The 13,915-nt window shown below is 39.1% G+C and overlaps 1 protein-coding gene and 1 long non-coding RNA gene across 6 annotated transcripts in view; one reads left to right on the top strand and one right to left on the bottom strand.

Annotated features, from left to right (window-relative positions):
• Positions 1 to 13,915, bottom strand: part of reln (reelin) — a 154,080-nt gene that overhangs the window by 73,098 nt on the left and 67,067 nt on the right. For all 5 annotated transcript variants that reach the window (XM_016680552.1, XM_016680549.1, XM_016680550.1 and 2 more), the window contains exon 4: positions 6,388 to 6,458. In XM_016680552.1, the coding sequence (XP_016536038.1) occupies positions 6,388 to 6,458 (71 nt within the window). The remainder of the gene's footprint in view (positions 1 to 6,387; positions 6,459 to 13,915) is intronic.
• LOC107838380 (uncharacterized) lies at positions 1,053 to 7,293 on the top strand. Its single transcript, XR_001664435.1, has 3 exons — positions 1,053 to 1,130; positions 5,436 to 5,439; positions 7,267 to 7,293. It is a non-coding gene; the product is annotated as an uncharacterized LOC107838380 (long non-coding RNA).

The raw sequence follows: 13,915 nt of genomic DNA, 5'->3' as shown, positions 1-13,915 counted from the left end.
GCGGCTCATCTCTACTAATGCCTGTATCTTCCTGGCCAGGGCTTAAACATGCAAGTGTGCATGGGGAAAAACATACATTCATAGAAAGCTGAACGAGTGCTCTCTATGCTGATGCACAAATAATAAAAACCGCTAAATAAACACGAGGGACACCCAAATCAGACGGGTGCTGATGAGGAGGATCGGAGCGCGACAACTGGGGACAACCGAGGATAAGCTGTGGCAGACTCAAACATGTACAAAGAGCACAGGGCACAAGTCATCTTAAGTCTTCTCCCCCTCATTCAACCCTAATCTCTTCCCTCTTCACTTTTCTAGGAGCGCTTTAAACTGCTCTTGCACACTTGCTCTTTCCCTCTTCTGTCTGACTCACATTGTCGAAGACGTGAACTGCATTTGAAGTTGCCTCGCTCTCGTCCAACTGGTGGTTGCAATTACTGAATCACCAGGGTGCAGGATGCAGCTTTTGTTGGCCTACAGCGACTTGAAAGAACAGCTCCCTATGGCCACATTGTAAATACTTTATTCCGCTGAAGAAAAACCAGGCTTTGCCACAGTAATAATTAGGGCTCTGATCTTAAACAGATCTACAGAGGCGACGGCGCTGAAACGTGTCACTTTTACAAGTAATTTAAGAGGTGATGTAGGTCGGTACCATATCACTCCTGTTTTCCTGTCATCTATGTTCATAAACAGAGCAGTTTTGACGACCAAAAGTCAGCCTAATTGTTAACATCAGTTTAAATGAGCATTAAAATTCAAATATTTGAACCCAAATATTCTAAAAATGTATTAAGCATGACTTCAAAGCCGAAGTACAATCAGAGCTGCGATTTATTTTTATTTTTTTACACCACTGATGTTAAAGGTGACTTGTTATGCTTCTTCGAAAAAGTTTGGATAGATCTATGATAAATAGATCTATCCAAAGTATAAAAAAAAAAAATACTTTTTTTTTTTTTACTAAATCATTCTAAGATAAGATTTTTGTTCAGTCTGTTCAGTCTGTTCATCCTTTCAGAATGAGCTGTTTTGTCACTTCAAATCCAAATAAGATGAGCAATTATACAACCATACACCTTTGAAAAGCAAAAGTTGAGTCTCCTGCGCAACCAACAAGAGTGCAGCAAGTGGTTTCTGGCTGGTAAGTCAACAACAAAACACTTGACTTTTCAAGCCGCCGTTGTACATATAGCGGTAAAACGAGCTGACCAAACGTGCTGGAGTTTCATTTGCGTTGCTAGGTGACTGACTGGGCTCAGTTGGGGTTGCTAGGTAACGAGCTGGGCTTCTGGGGTTGCTAGGTGATGGGCAGTGCCTGCTGATTTGTGACGATACATTCTTGGTATCTTGGAAAATGGCTCATTTTCCAGATAACAAAAAACATTAACATATTGCAAACTATGGCTTGGTGTTTTTTTTAAGTTCTTCGGCTGTTTTTTTTTTTAGAAGCAGTTGAGATCCAAATGGAAGTACACAAACATGCAAATTTTGCATAATACACCCCTTTCAAAAATCCATTTTTTAATGTACAGTACCATCATTTGTGTGAATTTTGATTAAATTTAAGGCAATGTTAAGGAAAAAAGTCCCAAAAAGATAAAGATCAGAAGACAGATTTCAGGCGCGGTTCCTGAAAAAAGCAACATATTGCTGGAGATATTTAGGACTCCAGAGGGGGAGACATTCAGACAACGAAGGTCTTAAGATTTCTTGCTAGTGAGGAATGGCATCCAGCCAGGAGAGCAGGCTGGCTGGCAGACTGGGTGGGTGGGTGGTGAGGAGTGGGAGAGGGTAGGCCACCCGTCCCCTCTCTGTTGCGCTGTGATCAGGCGACCCTCAGGGAGCGGTGGCCTCTTTGAGTTATATGTCCCTTTAATAATCCATCTGGGCCGCAGAACGCTCGACCGGGCCCATAAAGATCTGATTTATGCTCTCATTGGAAATTAGAGGAGCTGGCGATGCTGGGCAGAAAGCTGGGATTGTTGCCCCCACTGTCAGGAGATAGAAGTGATGGACGGCACACGGCGCAATTCAACACGTCCAAAGGCTCCACCCTTTACCCCAACTGTAAGCCATATTTCCTGATCCACTTGGCTAGTCCCATCTAGACTTGTTTTTTACACTGAATTTATGTTTTTCAAATTAAATAGCAAAGAAGAAACTTTTACTAACTCATAATAATTTGAAACTGTATTTTATTTTACAAACAACTTAACCCAAAGACGAATGGATGCATTATTATAACTGGTTTTGTTTTCTAATTTGCTAATCTTACCCTATTTAAGTTATTGTGCAAAAATCTAGGGCAATAATTACAAAGCTACTAGACACTACCAATATTACAAAAAAAGCAATGAGGATAATCCATAAGACATGATACTTAGAAAGCACTAAAAAACTATTTGTAAAATCCAAATGAATAAAGTTCATAGTGAAATTACAGACAGTGCTAATTCTTCACAATGTTTTCACTGTAAAACATTCAAAATTTGTACACAAAAACTTCACCGGTTGCCACAATCGACTGTAGCCACACAGGCACACCCAGTAGAAGGAAACAAACGCACCCAGTTTAACACTTGCATTCTATTGGCTGAGAGGTCGCCAGGCAACGGTACTTTCTGTTCTAAGCCCAACAGAAAATGATTCACAAGCGAGCAGGAAAGTTTGCAAGCGGAGATTTGACCCAAGAAGAGACAAGTTTTGAGCGTGAGGAGAAAAGTTTGGGAAAGCACAGTGAATATTTGAAAGAGAACAGACATTTTGAGTACAAGTATTAAAAGTTTTGAGAAGAAAGACATGAAGTCCTGCTTTCAAACTGAAAATGTAAGCACAAGTATTAAAGGTTTGAGGAAAAGAAGATGTGAAATTCTGCTTTCAAATGTGTGCTCTCGAATTATGGCAGAAAATTCCCCTGTATAAAGTACCTCAAATTTTACTCAAGAGTAGAACTATGCTTATACCGTGATACGTTTTTCAGTCATATCATCTGAAAAGTGATATGACTATTTTTTGGTTAACTATTAAAAACGGATTTAGTGTTGGATGTATGGATTATACATGTAATAAATGTAAGATTATGCAGGTGGTTACTCCCTCTGACTCACTTTAATTTGTAAAAGAAAAGTTTTGACATTATGCTTGATGGAAAAACAAACATAGTACGGCAATATCAGGGTGAGTTATTAGAGTGCAAATCCAAGCAACCCAAACTAGAAGGGATGCTGGAGGAAGATATTGCTGGCAGACTGAAGGGAAGAGGTGAAGAAGTGTGTTGGCACAGCAGAAAGGAGCAAAGGGGGGGGAGCCGCACCTCTGGTACCAGGCAGGCATCCCCCAAAACTGCTGCAGATTATTTTACACACACACACACAAATCCAGCCCCCTGCTCATATCTTCGAAGGCTTTCGGGGGCTTTATGTTGCTGAGAAGCAAAATGTTGCAGGTCACTTGATCCAACATTAGTTGAGGTATTACAGTAAATCTGATTTTATCCATAAATTAGGATTTTTGGATTCATCCTTGTCAGAGTTTAGCCTCTTTGCTAATCTACCCATTTGTTCCTTACTTGTTTTTGATCAGTCTCAATTGCTTGCCCTCTCCTTCCATGTCTCAATCCTTTGTGCTCCTTATTCCAACTTTCCCTCGCTCTCCTCCATGGATCATAACCGAGATTTACATAACTCCCATTTCTAAAAGCTTGAGTTTTAAGTATTTAAACTTCTCAAATAGCTTGAAACCTCATATCTTTTGGTTAAAATTTAAAGCCAATTCTGAAATTTGTCTACTTACTGCATGGCGGCAGATTTTATGAATCTGATAAAGCAGGAAAAAAATGTTTCATGTGTCACTGACACATGAGCCTTTAGACAATTTATGAAAAGTTTACTGTTTTTCAATCTCACTATGTTTAGCGTGCGTCTTTGCACAGTTATAGTGCAACATCAAAAGTTTGACAATGCAAAAGCATAAATATAATATTCACTAATTATTAGTATTATTAGGATTTTAAGTGAAAGACCAACACAGGATACCACAAACACTTAAAATAAAGGGCAAGAAAAAAGCAGTTTAAGATTTTGGGGTATTTTTGGTACAAATCCAATTCTGTGAAGGTCTCACAGGTTTGTTAGAGAACATTAATGAATAAATTTCATTACAAAGAAGGAAGTTTGAACCAGGTTGTAGGTTAAAAGATAAAATTCCAAGTACTGAGCATCTCACATAGAACTGCACAAGTTATAATCCAAAGATGAAAGATGCATGGAAAACAACTGCAAACCTAACAAAATGTGTCCGGTCACCTAAACTGATGCAACAATAATAATCAAAGCAGCATCTTACAGGCCCTTGATAACTCTGGAGGAACTCCAGAAATCCACAGCTCAGGAGGGACAATCTGCTGACTGGAGAGATATTAGTTCTCTTCTCAAATTCGTTAGCTTAAAAGTCCTAAAACTGTGAATAGAGAGCAACTGGTTTTCTTCTCTCGTTTCCTGAAGGTGTCTTACCTTTTATCCAAAAAGATACTTTAAAACTTAGTAACTGTGGTGTTGCCTTCATTCTTTCATGCATGTTTGAGAAATCCTTTCATCTCCATGGCAACCATTAAGCTGTGCAAAAAACCTGGGGGGACAAAGCTCCGCCTTCGAGGCGCAACTCCTCCTCACAGCTGCAGTTTCAGAGCTTCCGCCTCACAGAGCAGCCCTGCCCCACTCAGCTCCTTCAGACTAGCCAGCAGCAATTAGCAAACACCTGGTGGAACTGTGAATCTGCTGAGCTCATTGTAGGAGCTACTTCTCAGTTCAATGCTGGTAAAAACATTGTTAGAGGGTTAATAGAGGAGTGATGTTGGGATAACTTCCTGAAAGCAGTTTCAGAAAGAACAGGAGTTTTTAAAGCAATAGAGGCCTAATTTCAAGGCGTTATAATACATAGTAAAATTTATTTTAATCCTTTAAGGCCTAAGTTTCAAACCTGTGAAAATGTGTCGTCGCCAAATGATTAGGCCATGTTTGATATATTTAGCATTTTTATAGTAACTGAAGTTAACAGCTACTTGGTTGTGCTACAAAATGTCACTAAAATACATAATTCTGCCCCTTCAAGATGAGTACAAACAACAAATTCATGAGAATTAGCCTATGTTCACTTGAACTCTTTTATTAAAATGAGTGCTTTGATTCAGTTCTGTAATTGACAGTCTCCAGTCTTCAGATTGATACCTTCCTGTTTGGATCACTTATCGCTGTCACCACTTTGATCCGAGCTCACTCTGTTCTCATCCTATCCGTGTATTACATTACCACACTGTCCGCTTTACAAGTCGTCCCCTCCAAGGTCTTGTGAGGACTAAATATCTGCTTTCCAGCTTGTCTGTTGCCAGCAGCTGTGTGTTAGTGTTGATACTTTGGGGCCTTGGCACTTTACAGCTAAGTGACTGTTGTTGGCTGCAGATATTTCATGTGCAGGGAGGGTAGACTGGGGCAGTGTGTCAGGGGTGGTGAGAGGATGAGCTCTCCGGCAAGGAGACAAAGGAGAAAAGCCTTCTCGCTTTTCCGTCTCTCTGTTGATCATCCATGGCTAACTGAGCTCTGAGCTCCAGCTCTTCCAAATGACACATTTAAGCACTTAATGCCCAGCTAGTTTTTATTCTAGAGGGTTTCTGATGACCTACTGAAGAATATATGTTCTAACTTTAGTTGTCTTTTCCTAATTAAGTTTCTATGCAGTGCAAATAAACATAAAAAGTAAGTATTTATTTACTAAAAGCCACTTTTTGGCTGCTACAACTAGAAAAAGAGCAGCAGCATTTGGACTCTGTCTTCGTTTGGCATTAAAGATAAATTTTGATCTACAAGCGGGGAGTTCTTAAGTGAGGAGGAGGGAGGCATCTTGCCTGTAAACAAGCAATTATACACACTCAGCATGCAGAGTGGGACTGCACTGTCTGTCAATAGCTACTTAGGACTGTCACAGAAAGTGGATGTAAGAAGTCTTGGCAATACAGTGTAAATCTCTGACAGAGAAGGAGCAAAAAGGAGTGGGGGAAAAAGCTGAGTTTAGCATAAGCTGAAATTAAGCTGGCAATATAGGGCATCCGAAACTCTCTAACTCTGGCTGCATCATTAAGCAGAAAGAAAGCCAGGAAGTGCTGCAAAGGCACAGTCCTGAACATCAGCTGCTCTGACATCCGAATCCTGACTCTACACTCGTACACACAATGGGAACTGACAGAAGGTGAGACCATGCAGCATTTGTTGGTGCACATGTTTGTGTTTCTGCACAGATGTGAATATATTACCCCTACGAGTGTCTCATGATGCCTGTGTCATGCCACGGAGAGGAATAGAGGAACGTCGCTGTGTTGTCCTTGTTACTTACCTCCTTGCTCACAGAGCTGCTGGGCCAGCGCATCCTTAAAAATGATCTGTCCTCGATGCGTTGCTGTGGCTCTGGGAAGAAGAAGGGGAAACGAAGGAGAGGAAGATCATTAAAATAAACACCACCACGGGGAAAGTTAACTGGTTGTCCTTATTATACCGTCTGAACATCGATCTAGCACAGATGGCATCATTTTCTGCTTTACCAAAATGCATTTCACTGTTCTACATGAAAGAAGGCTTTTTATGAAACCATTATGATCCGACTTTGAGATCAAAGCAAGAAACTTCTTCACAAAGTCAAAATTTCTATTTTAACAAGCCGAGACTAAATCAGATATGGAAAGTAGTGGAGTGTGTTACCTTATGGATGCTCAATGGGATCTGATGGCTGCTTCTAATAAAGTTTTAACATCAGTTTATAATGTTAGGCAGGGAAACAAGTTATTGATTAATCTAAAGTTGATTAATCTTATCGATCAACTAGTGATTAATTTGTTTCTTTTGTATCTAGACTTTCCTGTCAATATACAGATTTTTTAGTTTTAAAAAAGCACAGCATTACATTTTAACATTATTTTGTCAGGTGACCTAAAGGTGACCTATTATGCTTCCTTGTAGCTGTGTGCTACACATAATATATTCATTAAAATTTTTTTTGCACAAAATCATTCTTAAATAATGAGATTTTAGTCTGATCAGTTCTGCCTATTTTTTTTTTTTTAGCTGTTTTAGGCCGTCTTGTCACCTCCCTCCATGTCAATGTTTAACAGATGTGCAACTATACATCCGTACGTCTTTGAAAAGCAGAAGTAGAGCCTCCTGCACAACCAACAACAATGCAGCAAGTGGATTCTGGACAGTAAGTCAACAACAAAAGACACTTGTCTTTTCCAGCAGCCATTGTACAGCGCATATAGTGGTAGAACTGGATGTTGTGAAAGCTCAGCTTGAGTTGCTAGGTAGGTTTTTGAAAGGTCTCATTTTCCAGACACCAAAAAACATTAATTTATTGCCAAAAAACAGCTGGGTGATTTTTTTTTTAAATGCTTGGGGTGTTTTTAGAAGCACTAGAAAGCCAAATGGATGTACAAAAACATACAAAATGTGAATTTTGCCTGAAAGGTCCCCTTTAATAAACGTAATAAAAACTCAAAAAACCGTCATATTGTGGCATTTGTGTGTAGAATTTTGAGGAAAGAGATTAATTTCATATAATTTGGAAAAAAGCTGTAACATAAGAAAATGTAGAGACGCAGTGAATACTTTTTGGATGCACTGCATTTGTATCTCACAGAAAAATTCAGTTCAGAAATATCAGAATAAAAACCTGAGAATAATAGATTTAGGTGGATTGCAAAAACTACATTACCCTACTTTTAAAACATTTTTCTAACACAAAAGGCTGCGGGAAAATGCCTGCAGTGGGGCTGAGGTCAAAAACATAAAGAGGAGCAACACAACAGCTGTGACGCGTTTCTCCCAGACTATGTGCATGCTCTGCGCTCATCCATCAAGGGGAGTGTAGAGCAGTTGTATCATCTGGCACACAGACAAGCATTTTTCACATGTTGCAATTAGGGTTAAACATTATATATTAAAATAATCTGTGGCTAATAAATCTGACCAACCTCCCAGTAATGAGCAAACAAACACACAACTACAGTATGTGTGCCACCCACAAAGAGACTGAAGAGCTCTTTAAGGGTGGCTACTGTCTCTAAATGCACAAACATTACACACATTTTTAAGATACTCAGTCTGTGGTATCAGCACAAATGAACATCAAACAGCACAGATGCTAATGTAGAGAGTAGCAGAGATTAGTCTTTGATCGTAGGAGGTCCGGCATCTATATGGGTATTTATTTCCCTTTCAGGTTGTGACTCTAAATGTGTTGTAATTTAATTTGATGGGTTTAGATCAGCTCATCAAGGTGTACCGTTGTTTCTCAATTTTAGTTTGAAAAACTGAACATTTGTGGGATTTTGGCAATGAAATTGAAGTAATGTGCATAGGATGCTTTCTTAAAATGAAAAGAAACACAGCTCTCAAGTCTTTTTGCATAGAGCAACATTTTTTCAATAGATCAACAACTTAAAAGGTTGAAGGGGGTCAATTATGCAAAATTTCACGTTTCACACATTTTTGTTATTTCATTTGGGTTTCTACTGCTTCTAAAAACACCCAGTTGTTTTTTGGTAACATGTTAATATTTTATGGTGTCTGGAAAATGAGCCATTTCAAAATGTTACACTTCGTTACACTTCGTAATGTTACACTACCTTTAACCCAGCAACCCCAGAAGTGTGTTACCCATTGCCTAGCAACCCCAGCAGAGCTCCAGCACCTTTGGTCAGCTGGTTTTACCGCTGTAAGCACTGTACAATGGCTGCTGGAAAAGACAATGTTTCTTTGCTGACTTACAACACGGTCACATTTAGAGGAACAGGTGTTTTTAGTGGCTTCAAAAACACCTGTTTTATATATAGTATAATACTTTATACTATTACACTTGTAATAGTTCTGATTACAAGTGAAGTAAGCTTGGAGGACACCAGACAACTGTGTCCCTTTAAGATAGATTGAAAGTTGCATCTTTCCATAAAAAGGAGTGACTTTGCATAATTGCTGTGGCAGAATCCTCCGTTGTGAAGTTATTGCCAATTTATTTTCAGCACGGCAGTCTCTCTCTCTTAAAAGTGACACTCTCAGCTTCAGTGGGCACAATTTACGTAAACAGTCCAGTTTTTGACCTACAGTGGATTTACAAACAACAAATGGCCAAAGTACGATGACAGATTTGGGTGGAAATGTGAGGCTGCAAAATTTGTATCAACTCTTTTTGAGCGCATATGCTTAGGCAAGTGGGTGTAAACAATATACCACCAGCTTCCTTAGTCCTCATTCATCTTCCCTCTTTTTCTGTCTCAACCCACATGAATCCGGTCTCATCTTCCAAACTCTACCCACCCTGCCGACTCATGCCTTTTTACGGGTGCCGAGGCATTTACACATTCGTCTCATCCTATAAATAATGAATGGACTGCTCATTAATTGATAAAGACCTCTTGTGCCCGAGCATAGCTGGGGAGAAAACATACTTAATTACACTCATATTTCAGAATTGGTGAAAACTAATTTAAGGTTTGGTATTTATGAATAAAAGATGATGCGTAATGAACAGCGGGTGGGGATGTAGGAACAAGGCCCTTAAATATTTAGTAAACAGCTCAAGCTCACTTAGCGGATGTTGCTTGGTAGCCAGGAAGGAGACATCCTCTTTGGAAAGCACACTTCCTACACAGTTTAGCACTAAACCTCAACTTTACAGTAAAGCATTGTTTTGCAAAGAGTGAAAATAAAAAACAAATTGGAGAGAAAGAGTCTGTTGCTTAATTTAGACTATTTGAGAGCAGGAGTGGTTCTCTGAGAGCGTGTTTATGATTAAAACAGAAGCCGGGAGAGAGCAGTTAGTCTAAGCCGAAGCGTGTTTGATCTGAGCAGCATGACCCCAGTGTCTGTCTGCCGTCACCCACCAGTGGCTCCTCAGCATGCGTCTCTCATTAGTCCATCCACTCTCTGGAACCCACACAAACATAAAAAGAGCAGCTAAATGTTAATTTTATTCGGTTTTTTCCTTAGTTCAGTGGGTGGGGTAATTAGGGGCTGTAATATGTGCTGGGTTTTTTCCGCTCTTTTCTTCTTTTTGGATTCAAACTGGAGTTAATTTCATGAAAATAAATCTCTGGAAAAAAGTAGAGGCCACTTAAAATGATCAGTTTCTCTGATTTTACTTTTTATAGGCATATATTTGAGTAAAATGAACATATTGTTCTTTTATTGTATGAACTACTGACAACATGTCTCTGAACTTCCAAGCAAAATTTTGTATTTACTAGCAGAAAATGAGAAATGGTCAAAATAATGAAAAAGATGCAAATAATGCAAAGAAAACAAGTTCCTATTAATTTAGAAACAACAATGTTTTAACTCAGGAAGAGTTCAGAAATCAATATTTGGTGGAATAACCAGGAGGTTTTCAATGGGGTTTTATAGCAGTGGGCTCTTAGTTTTTTCCAGAGCTGTATAAGTTGCCCATGCCCTGTTTGTCAAAATGTTGAATTGGAAATAAACAAAACACTCATAATTATGGGGAAATTTCAGAGAGAACAGAGAGTGGATAGGAAGAGAAGGCAGCAGGGTTTGGATTTGGTCAGAGGGAAAAAATGATTTAAGGGGGAAGGGTTGATGGCCTTGTCAGTCAAATACCACAATCTGCTGTCAAGTGGCGAGGCGAGCCAGTAAAAGCAAAGCAGACACACACACGGACTCTCTAAGCTATATAGGAGCGGCGGTAACATGTATGCAGATGGACAGGCTGTCACACTCAGAGCTCCCCAAAGGGCTGGGAGTGGGTAATTACCATCCATGTCATCCATGTTAGATTACATGTTGCTGTTGGCCGTAAGTATCCCCCGGAAACCGGCTTGACAGCTCCCTGCTAACCACACGCACAAATTATATAGACTGCTGATTTACCCTGAGCCGCAAATACATGTTAAATAAACTGCTGCTTAAAAGAAAGAATAAATGAATAAATTATATGCACCACAAAAGCAAACAAGGCCAGTAATTTTCTCTACTCTAAAATTTAACTTGCATCAGGGCCTGCAAATGATAAATTGGTTTAATTGTGATTAATTGATTAATTTAGTAATCGATTAATCTCAACCAGGAGTGTGCAGTGTAATTTACTGAAACAACAACAACACACTGAGCAGTAATTAAGTAAAAACTGTACAAAAAATATGTACAATTTGCATTTAAGATAAAAAAAACAACAACAACTTTGTCTTCAAATATATTTTACCCCAAATTTCTGAAGTGACAGATTTAGCTTCACCTGGTCCAAATTCTGTAAAAAAACAAAACCTCTGATTAAGCTCTTTCCGCTACTCAATTGATAATTGGTCAATGCAAAAATTACTAAATTAAATGGAGGCTATATTACTGCAATTTAGGGAATAAAATGTTTATTTCCTTATTGTTTATTTCCATCTTTTGAGGTATTTCTAATGGCTCTAAAATGCTTTGTTGTATCTTTTTGGCTCAGAAAAAAATATTTTGTTTAACAAGATAGAAAAATTTGGCACAATCTTTTTAGTCAATTAAATGATTAATCATCCAAATAATTTATAGAATGATCTATTACTAAAATAATCATTATTTGCAGCCGTAGTTGCATCAATGGTTCGGACTGGCGGATATTTGCTTGGCGCACAAATGGCCCGAAATCTTTGGGGAATGTTTTCAACACTTCATTAAATTAAGGCATTTCTTAAGTCCAACCCTCCTGTCAAGAAATAACTAAGAAAGATGCTGATGAGTGTCTAACATGTGAGAATAGAGAACACACACTCTCCTAGTTAGAGGAAAACAGCCACTATTTTCCTGAAACCCCAATTAAAAGCTCATCTTCTCTTCCAGCCCACTAAGCCCGTTTAGTAATTATGATAAATACGTGGAGTTTCAGAGGGGTGCGGTCTTTGTTGCCAGCGCTGATTTGGAGCATTTGGACCTCTCCCTTTAAAATAACACGCCCTAATTGGTTGATTTATCCCCAACGTTGAGGACTCCAGCTGCGTTTATGACTCTACTGATCTGGACAACAAAGGGCAGAAACAAGAATCACATTTCAGCTGGAGGATTTCTCATTTTTCAGCTCTCATACAATACAGTTGAATATTTTCTTCATCCTTATGGTGTACCTATCTCTGATTTGTGCAACTCCACCAACCACTCCCTCCATCCTTGAATTAATTAATTGGAAAAGGGCTCTTAGAGAGCATGCAAATTTAATGAAGCTGCACAGAAGAGGGATTTGGGAGTTGTTTGGCAAATTACCTGCTTGTTAGCCCGGGGTCATTGATAGTTATTGCTCCAAATACAGCCAGAAGAAACACGGTTACTGCTCTCAGTATGGAGCTTAAAGACAAGAGCAATTGACCTTGACTGCTGCAAGTAGGCAATAACAGGAAAGATTAAGAAAACAACTGTAGCTACTTACTTTGGGGTGAATATGAGATTAAGGAAAAAGCGGGGATGTGATCGGAAGAAATACTTTTATTTTAAAGGGGCAGCATTACGTAAAATCAACTTTTTTCAGCTTTACATAAAGTTAGAATTTCATTCCCTCATCAAAAAACCTAGATGGAGTGTTACCTTGATTTTTTCGTGCATGTTTGAGAAGTCCTTTCATCGCCATGGCAACCATTCAGCTGTGCAAAACGCCTGGGTGGACCTAGCCCCGCCTTCAAGGCACAGCTCCTCCTCAAAGCTGCAGTTTTAAAGCTTCGGCCTCACAGAACAGCCCTCCTCCATGACTCCCCGACTTGGCTCTTTCAGACTAGCCAGCAGCAATTAGCAAACACCTGGTGGAACTGCGCGTCAGCTGAGCTCATTATATGCAACACTTTTCAGTGAAATGCTGGTAAAAATGCTGTCGAAGGATTAACAGATTACTTCCTGAAGGCAGAGTTTCAGAAAGAACAGGACTTTTTAAAGAGACAGAGGCCCAATTTCAAGGAATTAAATTACGAAGTCAAATTTCTTTTAAGTCTTATAAAAATGCTATTAACAACTGAAGGCAAAACACTCTGTGCATGGAAAATACATAACACTGCCCCTTTAAAAGCAAAAAGAGAAACTCTGATACATGAAAACTCAAGTAAGCTTAATGCTTTGACAAAGATTTCTCTGCCTGTCACAGAGCATCTGGGTCAGACTGGATGCTGGGAAGAATTAACTACATTTACTTAGAGTCAACGAACGAGAGATGACTCCAAGCAAGCGGTCGTGTCTGGTTTTCATCAAAACTGAGCAGGGCTGATCACGGACAAATAATCCGACACCAGCATACAGTCCATCTGGGGCAGCTGCCTCTGCAGTGGTTCATTATGCTACTTTTTTTTATTTTATTTCAACCTTCTATTTAATCTCAGACTGTTAAAATGATCATCAGCCCAGCAGGTGGGGCAGTGACCTTTTGGTAATGAGGATGTGGGATTCTGGTGATGTGGACAATATGTAGCATTATCGATTTGAGAAGTGCCGTATCCCGAACAGCTAAGTGTGTGCACCCGAATCTCTGTGCAAACTGGGCTGTGCACATAATTATAGGGGTCACGGCCTTTCCTTTGGGAAATAACCCGATATAAATACAGAGGAAAACTTGAGACAGGGTCTCTATGCATTTTTCTTGGCAAAATTTCACAATTTTACAGAATTGAATCTCAGAACTCTTTGTTTTTAGCCTCAGGAAACCAAATTAACTTAATAGTAATTTATTGGATGATGCTGCTTATGTAATAGGGGTAGGTGTAAAAATACCCACTCCTTTAAACGTAAAAATATACTTTAAAGTTGTTTTTCTTTTGCTTGCTTTTGTCTTCAAATTATTTTCTTTGTTTTTAAGTTTATTATTTTATTTCACTCAGTTCAATTAAGTAAAACTCAAACATTCATGC

The sequence above is a fragment of the Poecilia formosa genome, unplaced genomic scaffold (assembly GCF_000485575.1).
Source record: "Poecilia formosa unplaced genomic scaffold, Poecilia_formosa-5.1.2 Scaffold246, whole genome shotgun sequence".
NCBI lineage: Eukaryota > Metazoa > Chordata > Actinopteri > Cyprinodontiformes > Poeciliidae > Poecilia > Poecilia formosa.
The sequence above is the reverse complement of the archived record's forward strand: the minus strand, read 5'-3'. Positions and strand labels throughout refer to the sequence as shown.